This window comes from Myodes glareolus, chromosome 9 (assembly GCF_982192425.1).
Source record: "Myodes glareolus chromosome 9, mMyoGla1.1, whole genome shotgun sequence".
Lineage (NCBI taxonomy): Eukaryota > Metazoa > Chordata > Mammalia > Rodentia > Cricetidae > Myodes > Myodes glareolus.
This window is the reverse complement of record NC_142034.1, coordinates 39,983,715-40,006,197: the sequence shown is the minus strand read 5'-3', so window position 1 is coordinate 40,006,197 and position 22,483 is coordinate 39,983,715. Positions and strand designations below refer to the sequence as shown.

Below are 22,483 nucleotides of genomic sequence, written 5' to 3'. Positions count from 1 at the left end.
TCCTCCCAGCCCTCCAGCACCTGCCCTTTGTGGCTCTGGGGCTTAGGCTGCTCAGGGCTGGCTGCTAAAGATGGAAGGCTGGTGCTCCTGCTAAGACACCACAAACAGCCCATTTCTTTTCTAAATTAAATTAGAATGTTTTTCATGCCAGTATTTACTAGATAGGAACAAATTCCCCTGAACCTCTACCCTCCCTTTGCCCTTCTCCTTCCATCTGGTCCCTGTGTTCTCCGCACTTTCACGTGTGTTCGCATTTTGTTTGTTCTTGTTCTTGTCTTCGTCCATTTTGAGTGAGGATTACACAGAGCGGGGAAGTTCCCCATCATACTTCCTGGAGTGACGCAAGGCTCAAAGTTCCAGCGTACAGCACAGTTTAATTCATAAAAACCAGTCCACTTCAGGGCATCAAGCAACCACACCTTGGCTATATATAAGCCAGTTGCTCTCTAGGAGACTGTCAAGGGGGGTTTTTAGCCACCCAATGTATACCTCGTTCATCTCTGGACAAGAGAAACAACTGGAAGCCTACCAGAGCTCTGAGAGTCAGTGAACTCAGCTTCCAGGACGCTGAGTAAGTGAGCCAGGTCCATTGCAGCATCCTTGACCCCACTGTCTCTTCCTTTTCCCACCCAATGTCAGGGCCTGTCAGCGTACTGACACCTGGGGGATGTGGAGTGGGGGAGTTGCCAGCACAACCCATCCCTCTCAGGTAAACCCAACATGGTTTCCTTGTAGGAATCTTGACTCCTTGGCATCTTCATAGACTCTTCTGTCAAAGCACAGGCTGCTGAGGACTTGGGAGTCACCGGAGCTGAGGTGAGAGCAAATGTCTTCCTCTCTTAGAGAGGAAGGGGGGCTTTAAGTTGCTGAGAGAACCTACTATGCTTGTTCTGTGACTGACTAGTGAGGCAGGAATAGGGAGGTCATGAAGGGGCTGTGTATAACAGGCTTTTGTGACTCTCTAGAGTCTCTTGAGGGTTCCCTGTTCTTCTGGAGACCTGACCCTGTTGCAAGGTAAGAAAATATGGTTCCCGGAAGGGGAGGAGCAGCACTCTAGAGCCAGGAAGAAATCAGCCCCTATGGAACTTTGTAATTTAGAAGATGGGAACTTTGCTTTTCCAAGGGAAATGCACAGTGCCAACCCAGAAGAGAAAGAGACAGCATGGTCAAGGCTTAGGTATTTGCTGCTGTTCCACAGAAAGCAGGTCCTTCCTCTCCTGGCCACCCTTTCTCTGCTTTCCTACCAACCTGCATTTGTGGGAAAGGAAGGACATCTGAATGTCATCCTCTTTACTTCCAAAGACAGTTGACTGGACACCCTGAATCCCAGTTCCTTTCTGAGAGAATGTCCCCAAACTCAATGCTACAATGTCAGAAGGAAATCTGGTAAATTAGACCCAGGGGTCCAGGACTTGAGTGAGCTTTATGTCACTCTTGGGAATTGGTGAACTCTGGCATCTGCCTTGGTTTTGAAAGACAGAATCACAGTCGTGTGCCTGAAGGTAATGAATATGAACCATAGTCAGTTTTCATAGATGGGCCCTAGAACTGAGATGGTCATTGCCCCAGGCTAGCCCACAGCTCCTCTAAATGTGACTGCATGGTATCACCCTCGGGTTTTAATAATCTTAGGGTCACTGTCATTTTGCCCTTTGGTGTGAGATATGATTTCCGCCTCCTTCATTATGGATGGTGATCTAGGGGTGCTGGCTTAGGACTGGACCTGGTAAGGAGGGTGCAGGACAGGAGGGGCTGGTAAGGAATGAGGAACTGAGACTGCTCAGCAGAGCAGAGAACAGGGTGGGGCTGCAACTACTAACTGGGCAGAAAGGAAACTGTATCTTTCTCGGCAATACAATAGCTTTAGACCCAGTGTAGTTTGGTTATGGTTTTGTTTTAGTATTTTAGAGGGGAGGGAGGCAGACAGGGTCTTGGTGTATACCCTAGGCTGGCCAGAACTGGCCAGAACACAGTGTGTGTACTGCCTGCCTCAAGCTCAGGATGCCCACAGCAGGCTCCCAAGGCCAACAGCATGCTTGGCTCCTTGCAGCCTTTTAGATGGAGATGAGGATCTCTGGTAGGGCACTGGGCAAAGTGACTCACATCTGGGGCTGCTCTCCTGTGTAGAAATTGGTACTGACTGGCGCTAACACACACTAAGTAGCTATCCCGTGAACCAGAATGCTCATCAGAGTGAGAACACACAACTTCCTGCGAGTTTCTAGCTCAGTTACATCACATGAACATCATGGTTAGGCATTCAGTCTACATTTGAGTGATCACACACATCTGGCTTCCTCGCTGTTCATTTCTTGGGAGACCAAACTTCTTTCTTTAGCCTGACTATGAACTTTCAGCAGTGTGTTCAATGTTTTCCTTAGCTGGGACCTATCTGAATGTATGGCCAGTCTGAACTCATCTTGGAACAGTGTTTTCCTCCTTGTTCTGGGTACTTGGAGAACATAGAGGAACATGATGGTTTATAATAGATACGGAATCCTAGGCCTGTGTCCTATCAGGTGCTGTGTGTGCATCCACACACCTGCCCAAGAGGAAATTGTTGTTGGGGAAACCCCAATGGTGAATATAAAATATATAAGCAGTTTTATCACTTGACCTAGTAATTCAGCTTCCAGAAACTTCTTTAGTGTTCCTATATAGTTTTTGCAGTCTTAGATGATATTACCTTCTTGTAAAACAAGTCACGATTCAGATGCATCCTCATGGTTTATTCTGAATTGGATTCCTGGAGTCAAAACAAACTTCTTTCCCACAAGGCTGTTTTACTTCAGGATTCTACTTTTGTTTTCTGTGATTTAATTATTTTGTGTATCTTCTCAGGATTCCCAGCTCCCAGTATAATCTTTATATCCCTGCACCACATCTACATGTAGATTTGAGGATATTTATGAGAGAACCCTTGGGCCTAATGAAATTCAATAGCTGTGGCCAGGAGGGTTGACTCATGCCTTTAATTCCAGCTCTCAGGATGCATGGGCAGGTGGATCTCTGTGAGTTAAAGGCCAGTCTGATGGGTCGAGGTCAGCCAAGTGGACATAGAAAGATCCCATCTCAAAATACATAAATAAAAATGAATTATAAATAAAAATCAGTAGATATGATTACTATCCTCATGCCTCATTTATGATGGTGTCTGATCCTCATATATATTGCTCTAACCGTCTGGAACCCATCTCCAATCTCAGCTGTCGTGATAGTAAGAAGGACTGATGCATTAACATGAATATGAATTTAGGAGCAATTTACAGGCACTGGGATGGTGTAGAGGTTCAGAGCACTTGCTGCTCTTGTAGAGGACCTGGGTTTAGTTCCCAGCATGGTGGCTCACCAACATCCCTAATTACAGTTCCAGGGATCTCTCTTCAGAACTCCCTGAGCACCAGTCACAAGTGTGGTACACATACATACGTGAATCAAATGACTCATTTTAAAAAGCTACAGTTTTCAGGGTTTTGACAGAAGCTGCTAATCATTATTTTACAAACTAATTGTAAATGAAACATGACTGCAGAGCAAAACAAAATTCCAAACTTTCTGCTTTAATTTTTGCCAGGATGGCAAACCATGATGAACTTGCCCATGAGGGAAAGAAAGCTCATCATGTCGGTGAAATGGTACTTCCTTCAGCTGTAGGATAATGGATGTGCTGCACGGTGTTCTATCCAGAACGGTCCACACATCAGGGCAGACCTCTGCCATTGAGCTTCGGCCCAGCACTCCCCCCTCCTTTCATGAAGTTATGAAAAATTAACACCAGCATGTTTCAACAGTTATGCTAAGAAGAATATCATAGGTGCAGACGCTTAAGTCAAATGCTGACAGATTGAACTCTGCCCTAGAAATGACAACAGAGTGATGGGTGTGCCCATGATCATGGGTACTTTGGAGGCTGAGGTGGGAACAAGGTTGGGGAACAGAATTTGGGTAACTCTGGGCCGAGAGAGAAAGAAGACAAAGGAACAAAACTGCTTTATTTCCTCTATGGAAGTATGAAACAAACAATAACAACAAGGAAACAAAACCAGAACTCATGAAGGTTAAGTATTTATCCAGGAGAAGCCACATTCGGCACTGAAGGAACTCTCGTCCTTGCAGGGCTCCTGCTCTGGAGGAGGCTGCACAACGTGAAATTCCCTCCCTTGAGCAAAAAGGACTTCAAGCAACTAGATTCCAGCACAAGGTAGGGTGAGGCAGGTTCACGCCAGCATCCTGCAGACTCATTATATTTCTCTTTCTGTCCTCACCCCAAGAGCAGGTCCTGTCTATTCCGCGATGAGTAAGAGTTGATGATTCAACAACACAACGTTTCCTGTAAACCCTGAATAGTTTCTGTTTCTTCTAGGATCTTTGGATCCTTGGCATCTCCACAACCTCTTCTCCCAACGCACAGACTTCTGGGGACCTGAATCCTGCAGGAGTTTGGTGAGAGCAAATGCTTTCCTCTATTTGGGGAAAGGGAAGAATTAAGGGTGCTGAATTATGCTTGGTCTAAGTCTGGCTGGTGAGGCAGAGGAAGAGGGGTTTATGTAGATCTCCAGAGTCCCATCCTCTTAGAGCACTAACCCTACAACCAGAAACTGACGAAAGATCTCTACACAGAGAAGAATGAAATTGGAACTCACACTAAAGATACACTTCAGCTAAAAATGAGCTAAAAAGATAATTTTCAGACCCCAAAGCTAGGGTGCTGAAAGAAGAGACGTCCCAGAACCCCATCAGTTCAGGAGTCCACAGCTGGATAGAGGCGAGGGGAAACATTCAACGCAGATTCACAAATGCCAAAGAGATACTTGACAAAAATTTAAAGTCATAATCTTTGAGGAGGTACAAGAAGAACAGTGAAATATGATTTATTCTTGTCACAATGACTGGGCAATTTATTATTTTAATTATTATATTTATACTAGAAAAATAACTATTTTATAATAATTATTATTTATTGTCTTCATGTATGTAGGTACACCATGTATGTGCCTGTTGCTCTGTAGAAGTAAAGAGGGTGACAGATTTCCTGGAACTGGAGGTATAGAAGGTTAAGTCATCATGTGGGTGCTAGGAACTGAACCAGGTCCCCTGGGGGAGCAGCCAGTGCTTTAACTGCTGAGCTATCCTTCAGCATCCTTACTTTTTATAAGACTAATTTATTTTATGTGCATGTATGGAACTTGAATCTTCTGCAAGAGCAGCAGGTGCTCTTAACGATGGAGCCTGTCTCTCCAGCTCCTGATTCTGCAGTGACTGTTACCAGAAAGATGAAACAGAAATGTTGTCACAGATGTGGAGTAAAGAGAACCCAGCACAGTGTGGGTGAGCGTATGAATTAGAGTGGGTAACTTGGAGAACACAGTGGCAGCTCAACTAGTGAGAGACACCACTAGGCTTGTCCAGGGAAATGAGATCATTATGGCAGAGAGACAGCTGCATGTCCCTGGCTGTTGCTGCATTTTTGAAAAAGTCAAAATATGAAATCATGGATGGATGAGAAGCAGAGAATATGTAGTACACATACAGCGGACTGAGATGGAGCCTTAAAAGCAGGGAAATATAGTCACTTGTAAACACATGGAAGAACCTAATGACAATATGTTCTGTATAATAAGCCAGGCACAGAAAGGGAAATCCTGTATGAATTCACTTACATAAGGAATCTAAAGAAACTCAGATGACAGGAGAAGTTAGGGTGGCAGTGAGCAGGGAGGGGGCTCGCATGCTGAAAGGCTATCAACTATCTGTCATGTAAGAGGAGAAGTGCAGTACAGGGTGCCTGCAGCAAACAGTAGTGTGTTCTACCTGGAAAGACACCAAAATTAGACTTCGTATTTGTGGTGCTGAGGGTTGAAGGCAGGGCCGAGGACATGCTGGGCAGCTGTTCTGTTCCAATCCTCTGATTACTTTCTATTTGGAGAGGGAGTTTCGCTTAAGTTACTCAGGCTGATGTTGAACTCTACATTCCAAGCTTGACTTTGAAGTTGTGCAGTTTCTGCCTTGTTCTCCTGGGTACCAGGATTATGGGATGCACCACCAGGCCTAACTCTAGAAGTAGGTGTTTAGTGTTCTTCACACAAAATGACAGTTTTATCATATTTGTATCAAACAATCCACAAGTTAATTAACTTAATTTAACCATCCCATAATATGTACATATTTCATATGGGTATTCTGTACTCTGAATACACGGCATTTACGTTAGCAAATGAAGAAAGGAAGGATGAAGAAAGACTGACAAGGATAGATGGCTCAGCAATTCAGAGCACTGGCTGCTCTTCTAGAAGACCTGGTCCTGGCACCCACAGGGCAGCTCACAACCATTTGTAACTCCAAGCCAGATGTCCTAATGTCATCTTCTGACTGCTAAAGACACCAGGGATATTAGTGATTCACAGACATACACAGCGGGGAAAAAAAACATTCAAAAATTTCAGCTATAATACACACACACAGCACACTCAAACATGCTCAGAGAGCTAAAACTCTACAGGGCATAAAAGAATCCTGAGCATCCACACCGAGCTGGCAAGGACAGCACAAGTGACTCAGGCAAACTCGGTTCCCTGAAGTCAGATGAGCTCAGTGGGGTTAGCTCACAACAGGGACAGGCTAGGAGAGTTGCATTGATTTGCCATTGGCCAAGACACTGAAGTGCCCCACCTTATCCTCCCACATCTCTGCAGCTCCCCTTGTCCAAGGTGTCTTCGCTGTCGTTTTGTGTGAGAGTGCCCCCTAGCGTCAGTACAGCAAAGCAGCTGCAGTTCAAAACACCTCAGCCTGGAAGTTAGTCTGAGAAAATTGATTTGTTGGTGGTGGTGATGTTTTCCCTCTACAGGAGCCTCTTTCTTATTGATTGGTATTCGTTTTTACTGAATAAGGGGCTTCACTCTGACGTTGTCACCCACGAGATGTCCTTTGGTCATGGGAACCCCTCTTTATTCTCTGTTCTCCCCCTCCCCTCCTGTTCCTCTTCCGGCCCTTGTACTTTAATACCTTTTAGGGGCTTCATTCTGCATGTGAGAGTAAACACGTGATGTCTGTCTTTCTGTATCACTTTCTGTATGACACTCCTCAGCTCCATCCACTTTCCTGCAACGATGCACTTCATTCGTCCCTATGGCTGAATAAACCCTCAGTACAGAGTGAGGATGTAGTCGGCTGGATTGTGCATCGCCAGCCATGTGTTCCTCATCCACTCGCCTGCTGACAGGCTATTTGAGTCAGCTACTCGGCGGCTGTGAAGAGGAAGGTGACACACAGAGTGTGTGTGTGTGTGTAACTACATGATGACTTAGAGACTTAGATTCTTTAGGTCATATTCCCAGGAGAGCAACTACTGTGGGTTTTTATTGTACTGTCTTTAATAGAATATCTTTATTATTGGATAATTTCATGTGTGTAACAATGTATCCTGATCCTATGCACCTCCCCTCCCTTTCTCCATTCCAAACACTTTCCTGCCTTATCTTCTCTCTCTTACTAATTAATTAATTAATTAACTGTGGCCCACCGTGTCCAGTCAAACCTGTTGGACATGGTGTGGCTTTGTTGGCTTGGTCTGGTGCCTGTGCTGACACTATGGGGAGTTCATGAGTACAGAGGCCTCGTCATGTCCAGAGACAGAACTTCTCCATATTCCACCTCACCCTCCTGCTTTTACAATATCTTAATGGATTTATTTATCGTTATGTGTGTGTGTGTGTGTGTGTGTGTGTGTGTGTGTGTACACAGAGGTCAGGAGAGGATCCTTATCCCTGGTCCTGGGCTGCAGATGCTAATGTGCTGCCACTCAGTGCAGTGCAGCAAACCTGAGTCCTCTAGAAGAACAGCAAGTTCTCTTCAACACGACCCGTTCCTCCGGCTCCAGCTCTCAGCCCCGACATTCTTCATGTGCCGTCTTCTGCACTGACAGGGCGGGCCATATTTTTTTTTCATTTAAGGAGGGGAACTCAGTAGCCAATTCTTCCCAACATTTGAGCAGTGATGAGTCTCTGCATTAACCACTGACCACTGCAGAGGGAAGCTCTTCAGACCGAGGTTGAGTGTAGTAGTAATTCAAGTATATGATCATCAAGGGAAAGTTGTGTTTAAAACAATTTTAAACTATTTTTGTGTGTATTGGTGCTTTGCCTGCATGCATGTGTTGGCACCACATGTATGAAGTACCACATGTGTAGGCTGAGACTGCTCAGTTCATTTCCCAGCAGCTCAGACCCAAAATAATCACACAGAAAATTATATTAAGTAATTATATTAATGAAAACACTGCTTGGCCTGTTAGCTTGGGCTTCTTATTAACTCTTACATCTTAAAGGAACCCATTCCTATTATTCTGCGTATTGCCACAAGGCTGTGGCATACCGGATAAATCTCCAGCATCTGTCTCTTTTGACAGCTGCCTGGCATTTCCTTGACTTTGCCTTCTTTTCTCCTCCATCTCTGCTTGGAATTCCAGCCTTGCTCCCTCCTGTGCTGCCATAGGCCCAAAGCAGATTTGGTTGTTTTTTTTTTAAATTAACCAATGGTAATAAAAACATCTTCACAGCATACAGAGGGGAATCCCACATCATCTGTGCATGGTGGGAACTGAGCAAGGGTTCTCTGGAAGAGCAGTCAGTGCTCTAAAGCACTAAGCCAGGTGTCCAGTCCTGTTGGAGTTGCTGACATCAGCAGGACTGTCCTGGTGTGGACGGATGCTGTGTGCTCCTGTCGTCTGTCACGTGGAGCAGGGAAGAGCAGCTCCATTGCACAGTGGAGTTGCCCTGGCTGGGGTTCTGAGAACTACTCTCAGGAAAGACGGGGACCAGGATGGTCACTTTGGAATATGAATTCACTAATTAAATAGCATATGAAAGAACCAAACAGGATTTTCAAAACTACACTAGTTGAATTTTTTAAAATAATTGGAAATGCCCAATATTAGACTGAGTAGACAGAAAAACAAACCTGTAAACTGAAGAAAAAAACCAATGAAACCACTAAGCCAGGTAATTTCAAAAGGAGCTGTTGTTTTTAACTAATCATTCAATTTTACCAATACAGACTTGAGAGTCAGATGCTGGGGTGAAAGCCTCCCAGCTTAGAGAGGCAACTGTTTCCTCTTCTATCAACATCTCAAAAAAGGAGTTTTCTCCTCTACTGTCAATTAAAACTCCCCCAAATGAATGTCCCTCCCTTCTACTTCCTGTGCGTCTCTCTCTTCCTTCATCCTCTGGACTCCCTCTCACCGTCTATGGATTTTTTCCTCATCAACTGGTTGCTTGCTTCACCTCTTGAACTATGGTTCATTTTATTTACTCCCATTAACAAGATTCAAGCAGAAAACTCTTGGGTTAAAGGTGTGTGCTAGAGCTGAGTCATGTCACAAGGAGAAATAGGTTTTTCTAGTAAATAATGCAATCTCAGTGTTCACAGTGTGATAAAATAACCTACATGAACACAGGCACTGTGTTCAGGAACTGAACACAGGCAAATAAACAAACAAAAAAGAACGAGTCCAATATTATGTGCATTGCTATCATGAAAACTAACATGGTTTTTGTCCCCAGAAAGCAGAGTGTCAGAAAGCAGTTGAGAAGTTATTGAAAGGAGCAATGCCTGCCAACAGCCCAATGTCGGTGAAAGGTGTGAATCCACAGACCCTCGCAGAGCCCTCTGATCAGCTCTCGGCAAATGTTCTCCAGAGAAGACAGCCTGCCAGGTCAGGACGCTTGAAAGACTCAAGGTATGTGAACTAACTGATTTGTCATGGTGGGAAGAAATTAGGAAGCAGCCCAGAAGGAAAGTCGGAAGCTCAGAGTCCTAGGACAGAACAGAGTGCTCCTAAGCAATGGTACAAAGAAGACTTCACAGGATTAGAAACAAAAGTCCCGAGAAAATGAAAAGAGAAAATCAAGACCCAAGAGCTTAAAAAACACACCAGGAGGGAGATGGAGAGTGAGGAAGGAAGGGCTGTGGTGTGCCACATGGAGAATGCTCACCTCACAAATACAAAGCCCTGAGTGTCATCCCAACCTCTGTGGGGAGTGGAGACCATGGGACATGCTCACACTCAGTGAATCAAGTCAGTGCTAGAGAGACAAATCTCAGACATTTCCTCTAGGTTGTATTTCCTAGAGTTTATAGATTATACATCCATAAAATCACGGGTGTGTATAAGACATGAAAGAAGAGGTGAAATTATTTAAGTGGGCATAGGGGACATCAAAGAAAGGTCAGACAGGAGAATATACTCAGTGTGCAGCATTCACCTAGGTTAAATGTCCTTCTCTAGGGGCTGGAGAGCTGGCTCAGTGCTTAAGAGCCCTTGTTCTTACAGAGGACACGGGGCAGATTCCCAGCACTCATATGGGGGCTCACAATCACCAACTCCAATCCTGAGGAATCCAACACACTTTTCTGACCTCCATGGGCACCTGGCATACCTGTGGTGCACCTACATACATGCAGGCAAAAAACACATATGCATAAAGTAGTAAAGTAAATAGACTAAAATTTCTAAATGTCCCTTATATAACACAGGGCCATAAATGATGAATATACACAAAGAAGTTTATTAGTTTAAAATGACGAGAAGAGGATTATATATAATCACAACAGCCAATGTGAAAATTTACCAAGTTCACAAGCTACTGTAGTCAGTTCAAAATTTGTCAAACAACCCATAAACAAAACATAGGTCCGACCTTCACACTGACTCATCCAGAGCAGCTCAGGTGCTTGTACTGTTTGTTCTGTAAAGCAGAGCTGGCTCTCACTGGTTGGCTCCTGCTCTAATGGCTCTGTCTGTTTTACAGGAAAGGATTTCATCTGGGAAAGAGAGCAAGTGCTCAGGAAATGAGCATCAGCATTGACCAGGAGACGGACTATGCCGAACTGGTTCTGTCTGTAGGAGAAATCACACTGGGAGAGGAGAATAGGAAGACAACCAAAAAGAAAGAATTGAAAGATCCACAGCTGAGAAGGAGCGAGGCCCACAGTATCTCACAGGCTGTGTGCACTCTGCTGAATTCTGGAGGGGGCGTGGTCAAGGCTCACATTAAGAATTCAAATTACAGCCTCAGCAGAGATGGAATAGGACTTGATTTGGAAGAATCATTTCATAAAATGCTTTCATTTTCGCATAAATATCTAGACTACATGCAGAACAAAGGGTACTTTTTAATTTTTGTGAAACCATGGATCCCAGATATCTCTGGTCAGTGTGTCCTCACCTTGAAAACCAACTTTTATGTGAGAAATTTGTCAACTTCAGATGAACTGAAAGGTCCTGACACAGTGCAGTTCCTCAAACCCAAGAAAGACTTTGAAGGGAGATCACGTTCAAGACAGAGCTTGCCTGGATCACATGACTCTGATGAATGCCTTGCCACATTTTTTAACAGAGCAAAGTTAACCTACGAGGAGACATTCTCTTTCACTAAATCCAAACATGCAGAAGTTAAAATGTCCCCTAAAGAAAAGATTTTAGAGATTCTTCCTAAAACTGTTTCTGCATTTGCAAACACTGATGGGGGATATTTGTTCATTGGTTTAGATTTGGAAAAAGGACAAATAATTGGTTTTGAAGCAGAGAAAGGAGATCTTGAGAATCTAGAGAGTGAAATAGAGGAGTGCATCCGAGAGCTGCCTGTCGGGCACTTCTGTGAGGAGCAGGAGAAGATACAGTACACATGCAAATTCATCCCAGTCCTCAGACAGGGAGCCGTGTGCTCATATGTGTGTGCACTCAGAGTGGAGAGATTCTGCTGTGCTGTGTTCGCTGCAGAGCCTGAGTCCTGGCGCGTGGAAGACACGGAAGTGAAGAGAATTACCTCAGAGGAATGGGTCAAGCTCCAGATGGAAGCCACATCAGGTTTGGGAAGGGGGAGTAACAATCACTTTTCTAATTTGCTCAGGGGGAGTTAGAAGATTGCTTTCTGGGGCCTAGGCAACATCTAACTCCTCATTTACTGATCTCTGCTAGATACTATCCAGAGCTCACAACCTCCTGTTTCTTCTGTCCACTTAGGACATTCCCTACAGAAAGTATGTTAGCTGCTTTCAGTAAGGCTATGAGCTATTTCCTTCACAATGAGTAAATGTGACACAGCCTGCTTCTCCAGTGGCCAGGACTAAAGCATACTTAGATTCCCTACAGAAAGTATGTTAGCTGCTTTCAGTAATGCTATTAGCTATTTCCTTCACAATGACCAAGTGTGACACAGCCTGCTTCTCCAGTGGCCAGGACTAAAGCAGGAAGACGAAAGGGGACCAGGCCCCATAATTCCCCTCAAGGGTCTTGTCACCTCCAACAGTAGGTTAAGCTAAGATCCCTGTCAAGACTCAGGCCATGAGCAAAACACAGCCCAACTTCTTGTAACAGAATCCTGAAAGTTTCTCTAGCCCTAACCTCACTGGAGTGCCCGTTTCCATCAGAAAGTCGATCAACAGAGCCTCTCATGGACGCTGTCCTATCTGTTCCCTGAATTTCTGCGCATCCACCCAGAGTTGCCTATCGAGTTCTCCCTGCCTCTTTCAGACTATAACTAGCTTGTCTGTCCAAATCCCTCCTTCTGCGCAGGCTCCTGGAGCCCACCCCAGGCTCCCACTGCACTGATCCCATTTCTCAGGGTCAACTTTCTGTGTCCCTCATCCTTCACTAACAGTGACAAATGCATTAAAAAACCGAGTAAAGCAAAGAGAATGTCCCTTTGTTTGGGCATTTTGATGCTCTCACCCACCATGGATTGTCTCCATAACCCCGGGTCCTGTGGTACCCTGTGTTCAGTTCAGAAACCTCACCATCTTATCTGCTCCTTTGTTTTTATTTACCTCTTTATTGTCATTTGTGCCTCTGCCTTAAAACTTCCTCCTCCTCACATTTGTATACAAAATAGAGCCCTGAATTTTTCTCAGAAGGAAAAAATGCTGGCCTTTTAACTCCCTTCGACTAAGAATGCCCAGCTGACATGAACACGAGAAACTTCTGCACTCTCCCAGTGCCAGCTTCCCCATCTCTGCACAAACCCACTTCTTTCCCAGCCTTCATTCCTTCTGGATTTACCAGCTTTAAAAAGAAACCAAACCTGGGGACATATCTGAGGTGACAGAGTGGTTGCCTAGCATCCGTGAAGCCCTGGTTTCAATCGTTCTGCTTTGTAAACTCATAAACTGGGCGTGGTGAGGCACTTGGGGCACAAGGTCCACATTGTGGGTTTGCACCAGCATGGTCTATGGGATGTCTGTCTAAATGTCACTTAGTACAAAGTAAAGCAGACCCACTTAGTTGTTAACACATTCAGGAACTCTTAGTGCGCTTTTTGCAGTTATGCTTTATGTAAGTGTACTGTTGAGAACTTCACTATCATCAAAACTGAATTTTGCAAATTGCATTTGACCTCAAAATCTAACCTCAATATCTAACCCTTTTTCTCTTAGGAAAACACAGTTCAACTTGGACTCTTAAAACACATTGCTCTAGTTAGAGAACAGTATGACCTGTGAGAAATTTAAAATTACCTTTTCTGTCTTCTCAGGTTTTTCCAAGCAAAAATATAAACAGACCCTTCAATCAAGCAGCCCACCACCATGTTTCTGTAGCTGCTTTGCTACTGACATTCCAGAAGCCCAGCAACAGAGTGCCCACCTTCCAGGTAGTGGTAATGTGACTTCCTAGGTTGGTTGCTGTGACTGTGTTCAGGCCTTCTCGCCTCAATAGGTCTCTGTGCTGAAATCTGTCTCCAGGCTTTCTGCATTGGGATTGATTTGCTGTCAGGTCCCTTTCAGGTCCCTAGAATAACTTTGTCTCAAACATTAACCACCCCATACCACCCTGCCAGCACCAGAACACACACACACACACACACACTAGCACCTGGCTACATGTAACACTTTGACAAAGGAGGACAGACAAAACGGACTTCCTCTCCAATGTCAACCTGACAGGTAGAAGATGACAGTGTCCCTTCAAACTCCTGTACTGGAAACAGGTTTTCAAGAACTATGAATTGACCCTATGGCCGTGATTGCCAGTCTGTGCTCACAGAGAAGTCTAGCCTACCTTGTGTTCTCCTCTGAGGCGTCCTCTCCCCATCCCTTGAGCTCTGGGAATGTGCTCTGCTCCCTCCTTTGCTCTGTGGAGACGTCCTGTTTCTCCTCACTTTCCTTCTGTCTCATCACCTCTTTGTTGCTTCCTGATACCTGACTTTTCTGTCTTCAGGACTAGGTCTGTCCTTTGCTCCCCTGACTCTTCCGATTCATTGAGTACCAGAGCAGGCTCCTGCTGCACCATGTTATGGAAAAGGTGGGAATGTGAGTGTTCAGCTGCTTCCAAAGCTCTCTCTTTGCAGAGACTGTGTTTCTAAGTCCCCCTTGCACTGCTGCCCTTCTGTTCTTGAATTATCGTTTGGTGTCTTGTGTGTTCACCTTCTGGGTTGTGATGCAAAATGTGGGACTTACCAGCTGTTTGGTGATAGCTCATACAGGACATTCATGACATTTTTGTTTTATAATTTGGTGTATTTATTTATTTTTCTAGTGCTGTCTAGAAAGGTGCCATGCCCTCCAGAAGGCCTCCGCATGGAGCTGTGCTCAGAACATGAAAGATATGGGCAGTTACTTCAGACAGAGCTGGGCTCACTTCGTCAGGGAAGGCTGATCATCTCTAAGAGCTTGGCTTTAAGTCTGGGCTTGCAGAGGAAGCAGGAAGTCATCTTGGATGTGCTTCATATTTCCCAGGACAGTCTCCTGACCCTGCACAGCTTTGTCCAGGGAGAGGAGGAGCTGGAAGGCGACAGTTCTGTTCTGAGGGACCTGGGCACTAAGTTAAAGAATGATTGTAAACAAACTGCACTAACTTTAAAGCAGAAGCTGGTGAATCTTGGCGGTTTCACTGGTATAATAGGTATTGCGATAAAGATAACGTACTTGGGTCATAGGGCAGTGTCTCTATATGATTCAAGCTCGATAATAAGTTACCCCAGAAAGTATCGTCTGACAACTGAGACAGTAAGGGACCTAGAGAAGTCACTTGATGAAGTCTTAGGACCAGTGTATCAAGGTTAAACTGTAGTGATCAGTCTGCCTCTGAACTTTTAAACACATAGAATTAGATACTTTACTTTTCGAGGATTGTCCTAACTCATGTTTGAGACTGCCTGTCATAGAAAATGGACTTTGGTGCCATGATAGTTCACGTTTTGTAGGTGATAATATTCTTTCATTCTGTTAAAATATGGAAAATATGTCTTTGGATAACTTAACAAATATAAAAATGAAATTCTGGGAAAGGGATTGGCCATTGAAGAAGGCAATGGTAAAATAGTGCTTTAAAAAATGTGTCCCTAAGCCAAGGGATGTGACTGATGCTTTTAATTCCAGTTCTTAGAATAAGGCTGGTCATCTTAGTCTACACGGAGAGTTCCAGGACTGCGAGGGGTGTGAGGAAAGACCAGGCCTCAAAATAAATACTTAAGAAAATAATCAAAAGGCCAAAAATTGTCCCAATCTGCATAGCCATCCTTCTTGCTGAGGAAATGCATGGGGACTCTAATCATGGAAGACACTCTCCCTAGAGAAGATTGTGAAGGAAATGATGAAGAAGGCATTGTAGGGCAACATTTGGTCACAGTGTTGCTGCTCAGCTGTGTGTGCTATTGCTGTTAAATCTGTGGTTTGTGTGTCACAACCCTAAGAAGGACTTTTCACATGTCCCAAATCACAGAGCCAAGGCGCAGGGTTTGCAGAAAGTAAATGGACACTGCTCACAGCAGCAAGTAGGAAATACGGGAGGTTCCTGAAAAGGTCAAAGATATGTATAAAAGAAATACAATTGTACATTGCGTCTTAAGAAAACAGTGTATCTGTTGATGTAAGGCTTCAAAAGGCCAACAAGTGTCAGGAATGAGGACATGCAAGTACTCTCTATGGGACTATAGCATGTGCCTCAGTTTCTCTTTATAACATTGTTCCCTTTTGAAGTCTTGATAATATGGTTTTAAAACCGATATTATTCTTTTACGGTTCGAAGTATATATGTTTTATATTCGAATTGTAGTTTTATCTGTGCTGTACATTAACACCTGTGAAGGTGTTTACAGCATTGAGTTTATATGCGAGTATTGTGCATTTGAAATGTTGGTGTTTCCTTCATAAAGGAAGTAATGTCCTTGTGGTACATCTTCATTTGTGAAGGATACAATTTCTCAACATTTGGCCCCTAGGGGTGATTATATATGCCGTGGTGCCTGTTGTGACTTCTGATGGTGCTCATCAAAGGGCAGGTTGACCATGATGAGAATTTGTATGACCGGGCTATGGGCTGGGTGCTCAGAGATGCCAGACATTCTAAGCCATGTTTTCTGTTTTCATCTATTTCTTAATAAATGCAATTTATTTTAAAAATCTAATTCATTTGTCATCTAATATTTTCTAAGATCTGTGTCTTTCTAAATACAATTATGCATGCATCTTTCTTTGATAAAGCTTCACTGTTATATCTGGGAAGTTATACTTACCAAAATTTGGATGCCATCAAAAAGTTCTGCCATTTTTTATGTTTCTAAAATAAATAATCATTTGAAAACATCACCAATGCCTTGTTAATAATTCTCATTATTTTTCCAGAATAATATTTCTAACCTGATGTTTTAGATGTGTTGATTACTTGGGGTTGTGGTTTTCAGAACTGTGGCTCAGAGCTTTGAAGACCAAGGAAGTCAGAGGAGATGTTAGCAGGGCAGCAAGAGCACTGCCCCTGAGACAGCCAGCCCCAGGAACTGGCCTAGAAGACACCTTACCACTCTGCCACCACCCACAAACAGCCCTGAGTCTGAGATCTATTGGAGACACTTGGAAAAGGAGGCAAGATCAAGGGTCAGTTCATGAGAATATGTCAAGGGACAACACGGTTGTCTTGGAGACTGATGTACTGTCAAGTTTGTGGGAACTTATGGGAGGTTCTTTAGCAGAGAATTTAGTGAAAGCAGCTATCTTTCACTAAACCTCTGAGAGACAGGATGGGAGCTGGCTAATCTAGGAAACCAGGAAGCAGGAAACCGTGTAGATAGGTGCCCTGGGAAGGGGCAGTGGAGTAGTAGTGCTGACATGCTTGACTGAAGGGTCAGGGTGTCAGGCACATTAGAAAACCATCAACACATGAATGAAGCGTTGGGGACAGTGAGATGGCCCAGTGGGCGAAGGTCTCTGCTATGTCGCCCGAGGACCTGAGCTCCAATCCCAGGGATCAGTGCTGGAAAGAGAGGACTGACTCCTGTAAGCTGTTGTCTGACCCCACGTGGAGCTGTGGTCCATGACCACCCTCCACACATCTACACACATACATACATACATTTATGCATGCCTAATTTTTAATTTTTTAAAAATGTTTATTTATTTATTATGTATACAGTATTCTGTCTGTGTGTATGCCTGCAGGCCAGAAGAGGGCACCAGACCCCATTACAGAGGGTTGTGAGTCACCATGTGGTTGCTGGAAATTGAACTCAGGACCTTTGGAAAAGCAGGCAATGCTCTTAACCTCTGAGCCATCTCTCCAACCCCCACTCCTAATTTTTTAAAAGGTCCATTTTAGGGTCTGGAGTGATGTCTCAGCAGTTAAAAGCACAGCTGCTCTTTCAGAGAACCCGAGTTCTATTGCCAGCACCCACATGGTAGCCCAGAACCATCCCTACCTCCAGTTCTGGGGGATCTGTTATACTCTTCTGTCTTGAGAGAGACTAAGGCAGGGTGTGGTCATATACATTCAGCAAACACTCATACACCTAGTGTCAAAATAAGTAAACCTATTTTGGTCTTCTTAAGATATTTCTCTAAATTGATTTTGATCTTGAACTTATCTGAAGCCCTGAAATTCTATTTCTAAAATAGAAAAATAATCCATTTTAAGTTGAATATAAGGAAGATCTCCAACTAACTGGTACATAATGTATTAAATCTACTTAAATCTGACTGTTTTCCTAAAAGAAATCAGGGGTTGTTTATGGTTGCTAGAGTCCCAAGTTTGATGCAAATTGTAAATTTAACTTCTGAGTGGTCTACAATGCTATCTACTTGCAGTGAAAAATAACAATGCTGAAAACAGCCTGGTATTGGCATAAAAACAGACAGGAGGGCCAATGGAACCAAATAAAAGACACAGATATCAATTCACACACCTACAAACATCAATCTTTGACAAGGAAGGAAACAATATAAAATGGAAAAAGAAAGCATATTCAACAAATGGTGCTGTCATACATGGATATCAACATATAGAAGAATGAAAATAAATCCATATCTATCACCATGCACAAAACTCAAGTCCAGATGGATCAAAGACCTCAACATAAAACCAACCACACTAAACCTCAAAGAAGAGAAAGTGAGAAGTACACTTGAACACATTGGCATAGGAGACCACTCCCTAAATATATCTCCAGCAGCACAGACACTGAAAGAAACAGTGGGTTAATATAAACGGGACCTCCTGAAACGGAGAACCTACTGTAAAGCAAAGGACACAGTCAACAATACAAAACGACAGCCTACAGAGTGGGAAAAGATCTTCACCAACCCCACATCAGACAGAAGTCTGATCTCCAAAATATACAAAGAACTCAAGAAATTGGTCATCAAAAGAACAAATAATCCAATTTTAAAGAAAAGGGGAGCATACAAACCTAAACAGAGAACGCTCAACAGATGAATCTAAAATGGCTGAAAGACACTTGAGGAAATGCTCAACATCTTTAGCCATCAGAAAAGTGCAAATCAAAACAACTCTAAGATTCCATCTTATACCTGTCAGAATGGCCAAAATTGAAAACACTAACAGCTTATGTTGGAGAGGATGTGGGGCAAAGGGAACACTCCTCCATTTCTGGTGGGAGTGCAAACTGACACAGTCGCTTTGGAAATTAGTATGGCAACTTCTCAGAAAACTAGGAAACAACCTACCTGAAGACCAAGCAATACCACTTTTGGGTATAAACCCAAAGGATACTCAATCAAGTTTTGGTATAAGGAACTGTGCCGGGTATGGCGGGCCACACCTTCAGGGTGACAAGGCGAGGTCGATCTCTGAGTTTGAGACCTGCCTGGTCGACATTGCACATTCTGGAATAGCAACAGCTACACAGGGAGACCCTATCTCTCAAACTATAAAAGAAATGAATCTGGCTGTTGGGCCAAGCTGACATGGGAGGATCACCAAAAGTTCCAGATCAGTCTGGACTTCATCTGCTAGAGACTGCATGTGGAAAACAATACTTATAGGGGAGGAATTAACGGGGGGGGGGGGGAGGGGGAGGCGGCACGTAACAAGCCAGAGCAACAGTTACAGCAAAAGAGCCGAAATTACCCATCCAAGGCTCAGTCCACCCTTGAGCAGATCAGAAAGTCTCTTCCCTAGATCCACACGCAGTTAGGCACCGACCCCTCTGCTCAGCCAGGAATATCAGTCATCCCGGGGAGAGACGCGACGCATAAGGGACTAGATATAAGAGGAGGAGTGTGGGGGCGAGGGAGGGAACCTCTTTTTGGTAGTTGTTGTCAAGTCTGTGTCCGGAAATTGTGAAAATGCTGGGAGAACCGCTGGCATCAGTCCTGCAGCACCCAGACCGAAAGCGCGTTGGGCGGGGCATGCAAATGAAGACACGACCCAGTATCCTGGGAACTCTGGGAACGAAAACGGAAAGGAAAAAAAAAAACTTTCGCCCTTCCTTGCATTTTCACGAGCTTTCTACGGAGTAAAGTCGTGTTCACGACAGAGCAAGAGAGTTCGTGTCTGGTGAGTGTTTGTCGGAGCGACCGTCTTTGTCACCGTGAAGTAAAGGTGGGTTCTCCTGTTAGTGGGGCAAGACTACTGCACGATGTGGTTATCGCTTCTCGTCCTTTTGGCTAAGATCAAGTGTAGTATCTGTTCTTATCAGTTTAATATCTGATACGTCCTCTATCCGAGGACAATATATTAAATGGATTTTTGGAACTAGGAGTTGGAATAGGAGCTTGCTCCGTCTACTCCACGCATCGACCTGGTATTGCAGTACCTCCAGAAACGGTGCACCCCCTCGGGGAGTATCTGTGGTCTAAGAATAGCTTGTGTCTTTCCCCTCATACAACCTGAGAATATTAGGGTATTTCCTGTAACTCGTGAGAATTTTGTTTTACTGTTGTGAGGCTTCCAGTTTAGTTATTAATTTCTTGTCACTGTTGTTTTTTTGACGCAGAATGTCACTAATGTAGCTGTGCTCGTCCAGATGGTGTGTGAGTTCCAGGGCTGCACAGAGAAATCCTGCCATGAAAAAACTAAGATCAAAAGGTTTCAGTTAATCTTAATCCCCATGTATGTGAGAGAAAAAAGCAAATTGAAAAAAAAGGCATATACGAAATCCTATTTTATTGTACTATCGCACCACGAGTTTCATCTACATTTCTAGGATAATTAAATGCTAAATGCTGGGGTTTGTGCGTTTGTTTTTGGAAGACACTCTATCCATCTGTGTTCACTGTGGCGCTACTCACAGGAGCCGAGATGTGAATGGCTCTTTCTCCCATCTGATGAATGAATGGGCAAAGGAAATGTGTCCTTGGAAGTTTTCCTCTCCTCTTTGCAGAAGGGGAAAGAATTAGATTGTCTCTTGCATCTGCAGTTTTTCAGTTGCCTTTAATTCAAATAATTATGTCAAACAGCATAAATTGGGGGAGCATATGCAACCACTGTCTAGAAACCTTTGCTTACAGACCTCCTGGATTCCTTACCTGGGAACTGCCACTCTTCACGGAGGACACAATTGTCACCTGTACCATCTTCTCACAGTGACCCGTGAGGAGATGAAGGGAGAAGAATGCTTCTATCTTATGTTGCTCTGTGGCCCAGTCCCCTGGAGTTCCGGAGCCCCCATCCCCTGCCTTGCCCTAGTTTTAAGTCCTTCATGAAGTGAAGTGCTAACCCACAGGCCTGAGCTCAGGCTGCAGGAAACCTGCCTTGCCGTCCCTCGCTGCTCAAAGGCACCAAGGTCTGCTTGCTGCGCCTAGGCTGTGACCTGGAAGATGCTTTGTCTGCCGTGTGGGAGACTGCAGAGTGGGAAGGGGCTGTGGAACATCAGCCCCAACAGGCACCAAGAGGAGTGTGCCTATGATTACAACTCAGCAAAAGCATATCTGCCAGTGTGCTAGCACTGGAAATGAAAGAGCAAAATTGAGTAACAATTGGGGGCGTTGTGAAAAGAAGGATGAGGGTTTTGTATTTGTATTTTGATTTGTGTGTGTGTGTGTTTTCCTCTATAATACACTTTTTATAGAAAATATACTACACATTTCCTAAATCATTCAAACAAGATTTAGAATAAGCTAGGCTTGGTGGTGTAGGCCTGTTATCCTAGCTACTCTCGGGGCTGAGGCAGGAGGATGACGGGTTGAACATCAACCTGGGTAACTTAGTGAGATCTGGTCTCAAAATATAAAATAAAACCCAGTCTGGGGTTATAGCTTCATGCTAGAGTTCATAGCACATGAGAGGTTGGTATTAAAGGTGTATGCTACCATGCTTGACTAAAAATTATTTTTAAAAGTCCCATTCATGAACGGGGTCATCTTTTCTTTTCGCTGAAACTGTACATATGCAATATCAAGGTTAAGTGATCCATGCTTCTACTACAATTCTCCAAGTAATTTCTTTGAGGTTCTGGATTCAAGTGATTAGGCATGGCTCTACCGCGCATGCTCCTTTGCAGAGTCAACTATTTCTGAGACATGAGTACTCATTTTTGTAATCGATGCTGATATCAGTCCCCCCCCCTTATTTAAGTAAAAGAATTCTATATGTCTGCTAGGTTAATGGTACAGGTATACAATCACAGACATAATAAGACATTGTTTGGGGGTGGGGGTTGAAGAGATGGCTCAGTGGTTAAAGGAGAGCATTGCTCTTCCAGAGGACCTGAGTTTAATTCCCAGTCCCCATGCTCAGTGACTCACAACCAACTATAACTCTAGCTCCAGGGGCCTCCATGGGCACCTACACCTATATGCATATACATACACATAATTTAAAAATGAACCTTTTAAAAAAGGAAGGCTAAGGACGTAGCTCAGTGTTACAGGCTTGTCTAGCACATACAAGGCTCTGGCTTTGACCCTCAGCACTGGGAACAAAAGCCAACACCACCGCCAACACCCTAAGTTAACAAGTGTGATGACAGAGTGTTCTGTGCCCTTCACAGCAATATAAATAAGATGTTTCTTTTCTGCACCTCACCCCCTAAATCCTACTTCTGGGAATTTGTAAATATACCAGTAAAAGAAGGGGCTGCACGCCTATGTGTCTGTCTTCATTTTTGTTTGTTTTTTGTTTTTCAAGACAGGGCTTCTCAGTGTAGCTTTGGAGCCTGTCCTGGAACTAGTTCTTGTAGACCAGGCTGGCCTCGAACTCACAGAGATCCTCCTGCCTCTGCCTCCCGAGTGCTGGGATTAAAGGTGTGCAACACCACCACTC

The 22,483-nt window shown here is 44.1% G+C and overlaps 1 protein-coding gene and 1 non-coding gene across 4 annotated transcripts; both read left to right on the top strand.

The window, feature by feature from the left end:
* The first annotated feature begins 445 nt into the window (after positions 1-445).
* On the top strand, positions 446-16,495 carry LOC148120865 (schlafen family member 2-like). 3 transcript variants are annotated; one of them, XM_087910207.1, is made up of 8 exons: positions 446-571; positions 736-816; positions 4,117-4,201; positions 4,364-4,443; positions 9,558-9,733; positions 10,806-11,863; positions 13,527-13,643; positions 14,528-16,495. In XM_087910207.1, the coding sequence occupies exons 5-8, from the start codon at positions 9,603-9,605 to the stop codon at positions 15,052-15,054; spliced, it is 1,833 nt and encodes a 610-aa protein (XP_087766333.1). In that variant the 5' UTR covers positions 446-571; positions 736-816; positions 4,117-4,201; positions 4,364-4,443; positions 9,558-9,602; the 3' UTR covers positions 15,055-16,495. The 3 variants fall into 3 exon arrangements, with proteins under 3 accessions (XP_087766333.1, XP_087766334.1, XP_087766332.1); XM_087910208.1 differs by lacking the exon at positions 4,117-4,201; XM_087910206.1 differs by lacking the exons at positions 446-571; positions 736-816 and having other exon boundaries at positions 3,839-4,201.
* A 3,372-nt stretch (positions 16,496-19,867) lies between these two features.
* Positions 19,868-20,058, top strand: LOC148120864 (U2 spliceosomal RNA). The gene has a single exon (XR_015738953.1). It is a non-coding gene; the product is annotated as a U2 spliceosomal RNA (small nuclear RNA).
* The last annotated feature ends 2,425 nt before the right edge of the window (positions 20,059-22,483 follow it).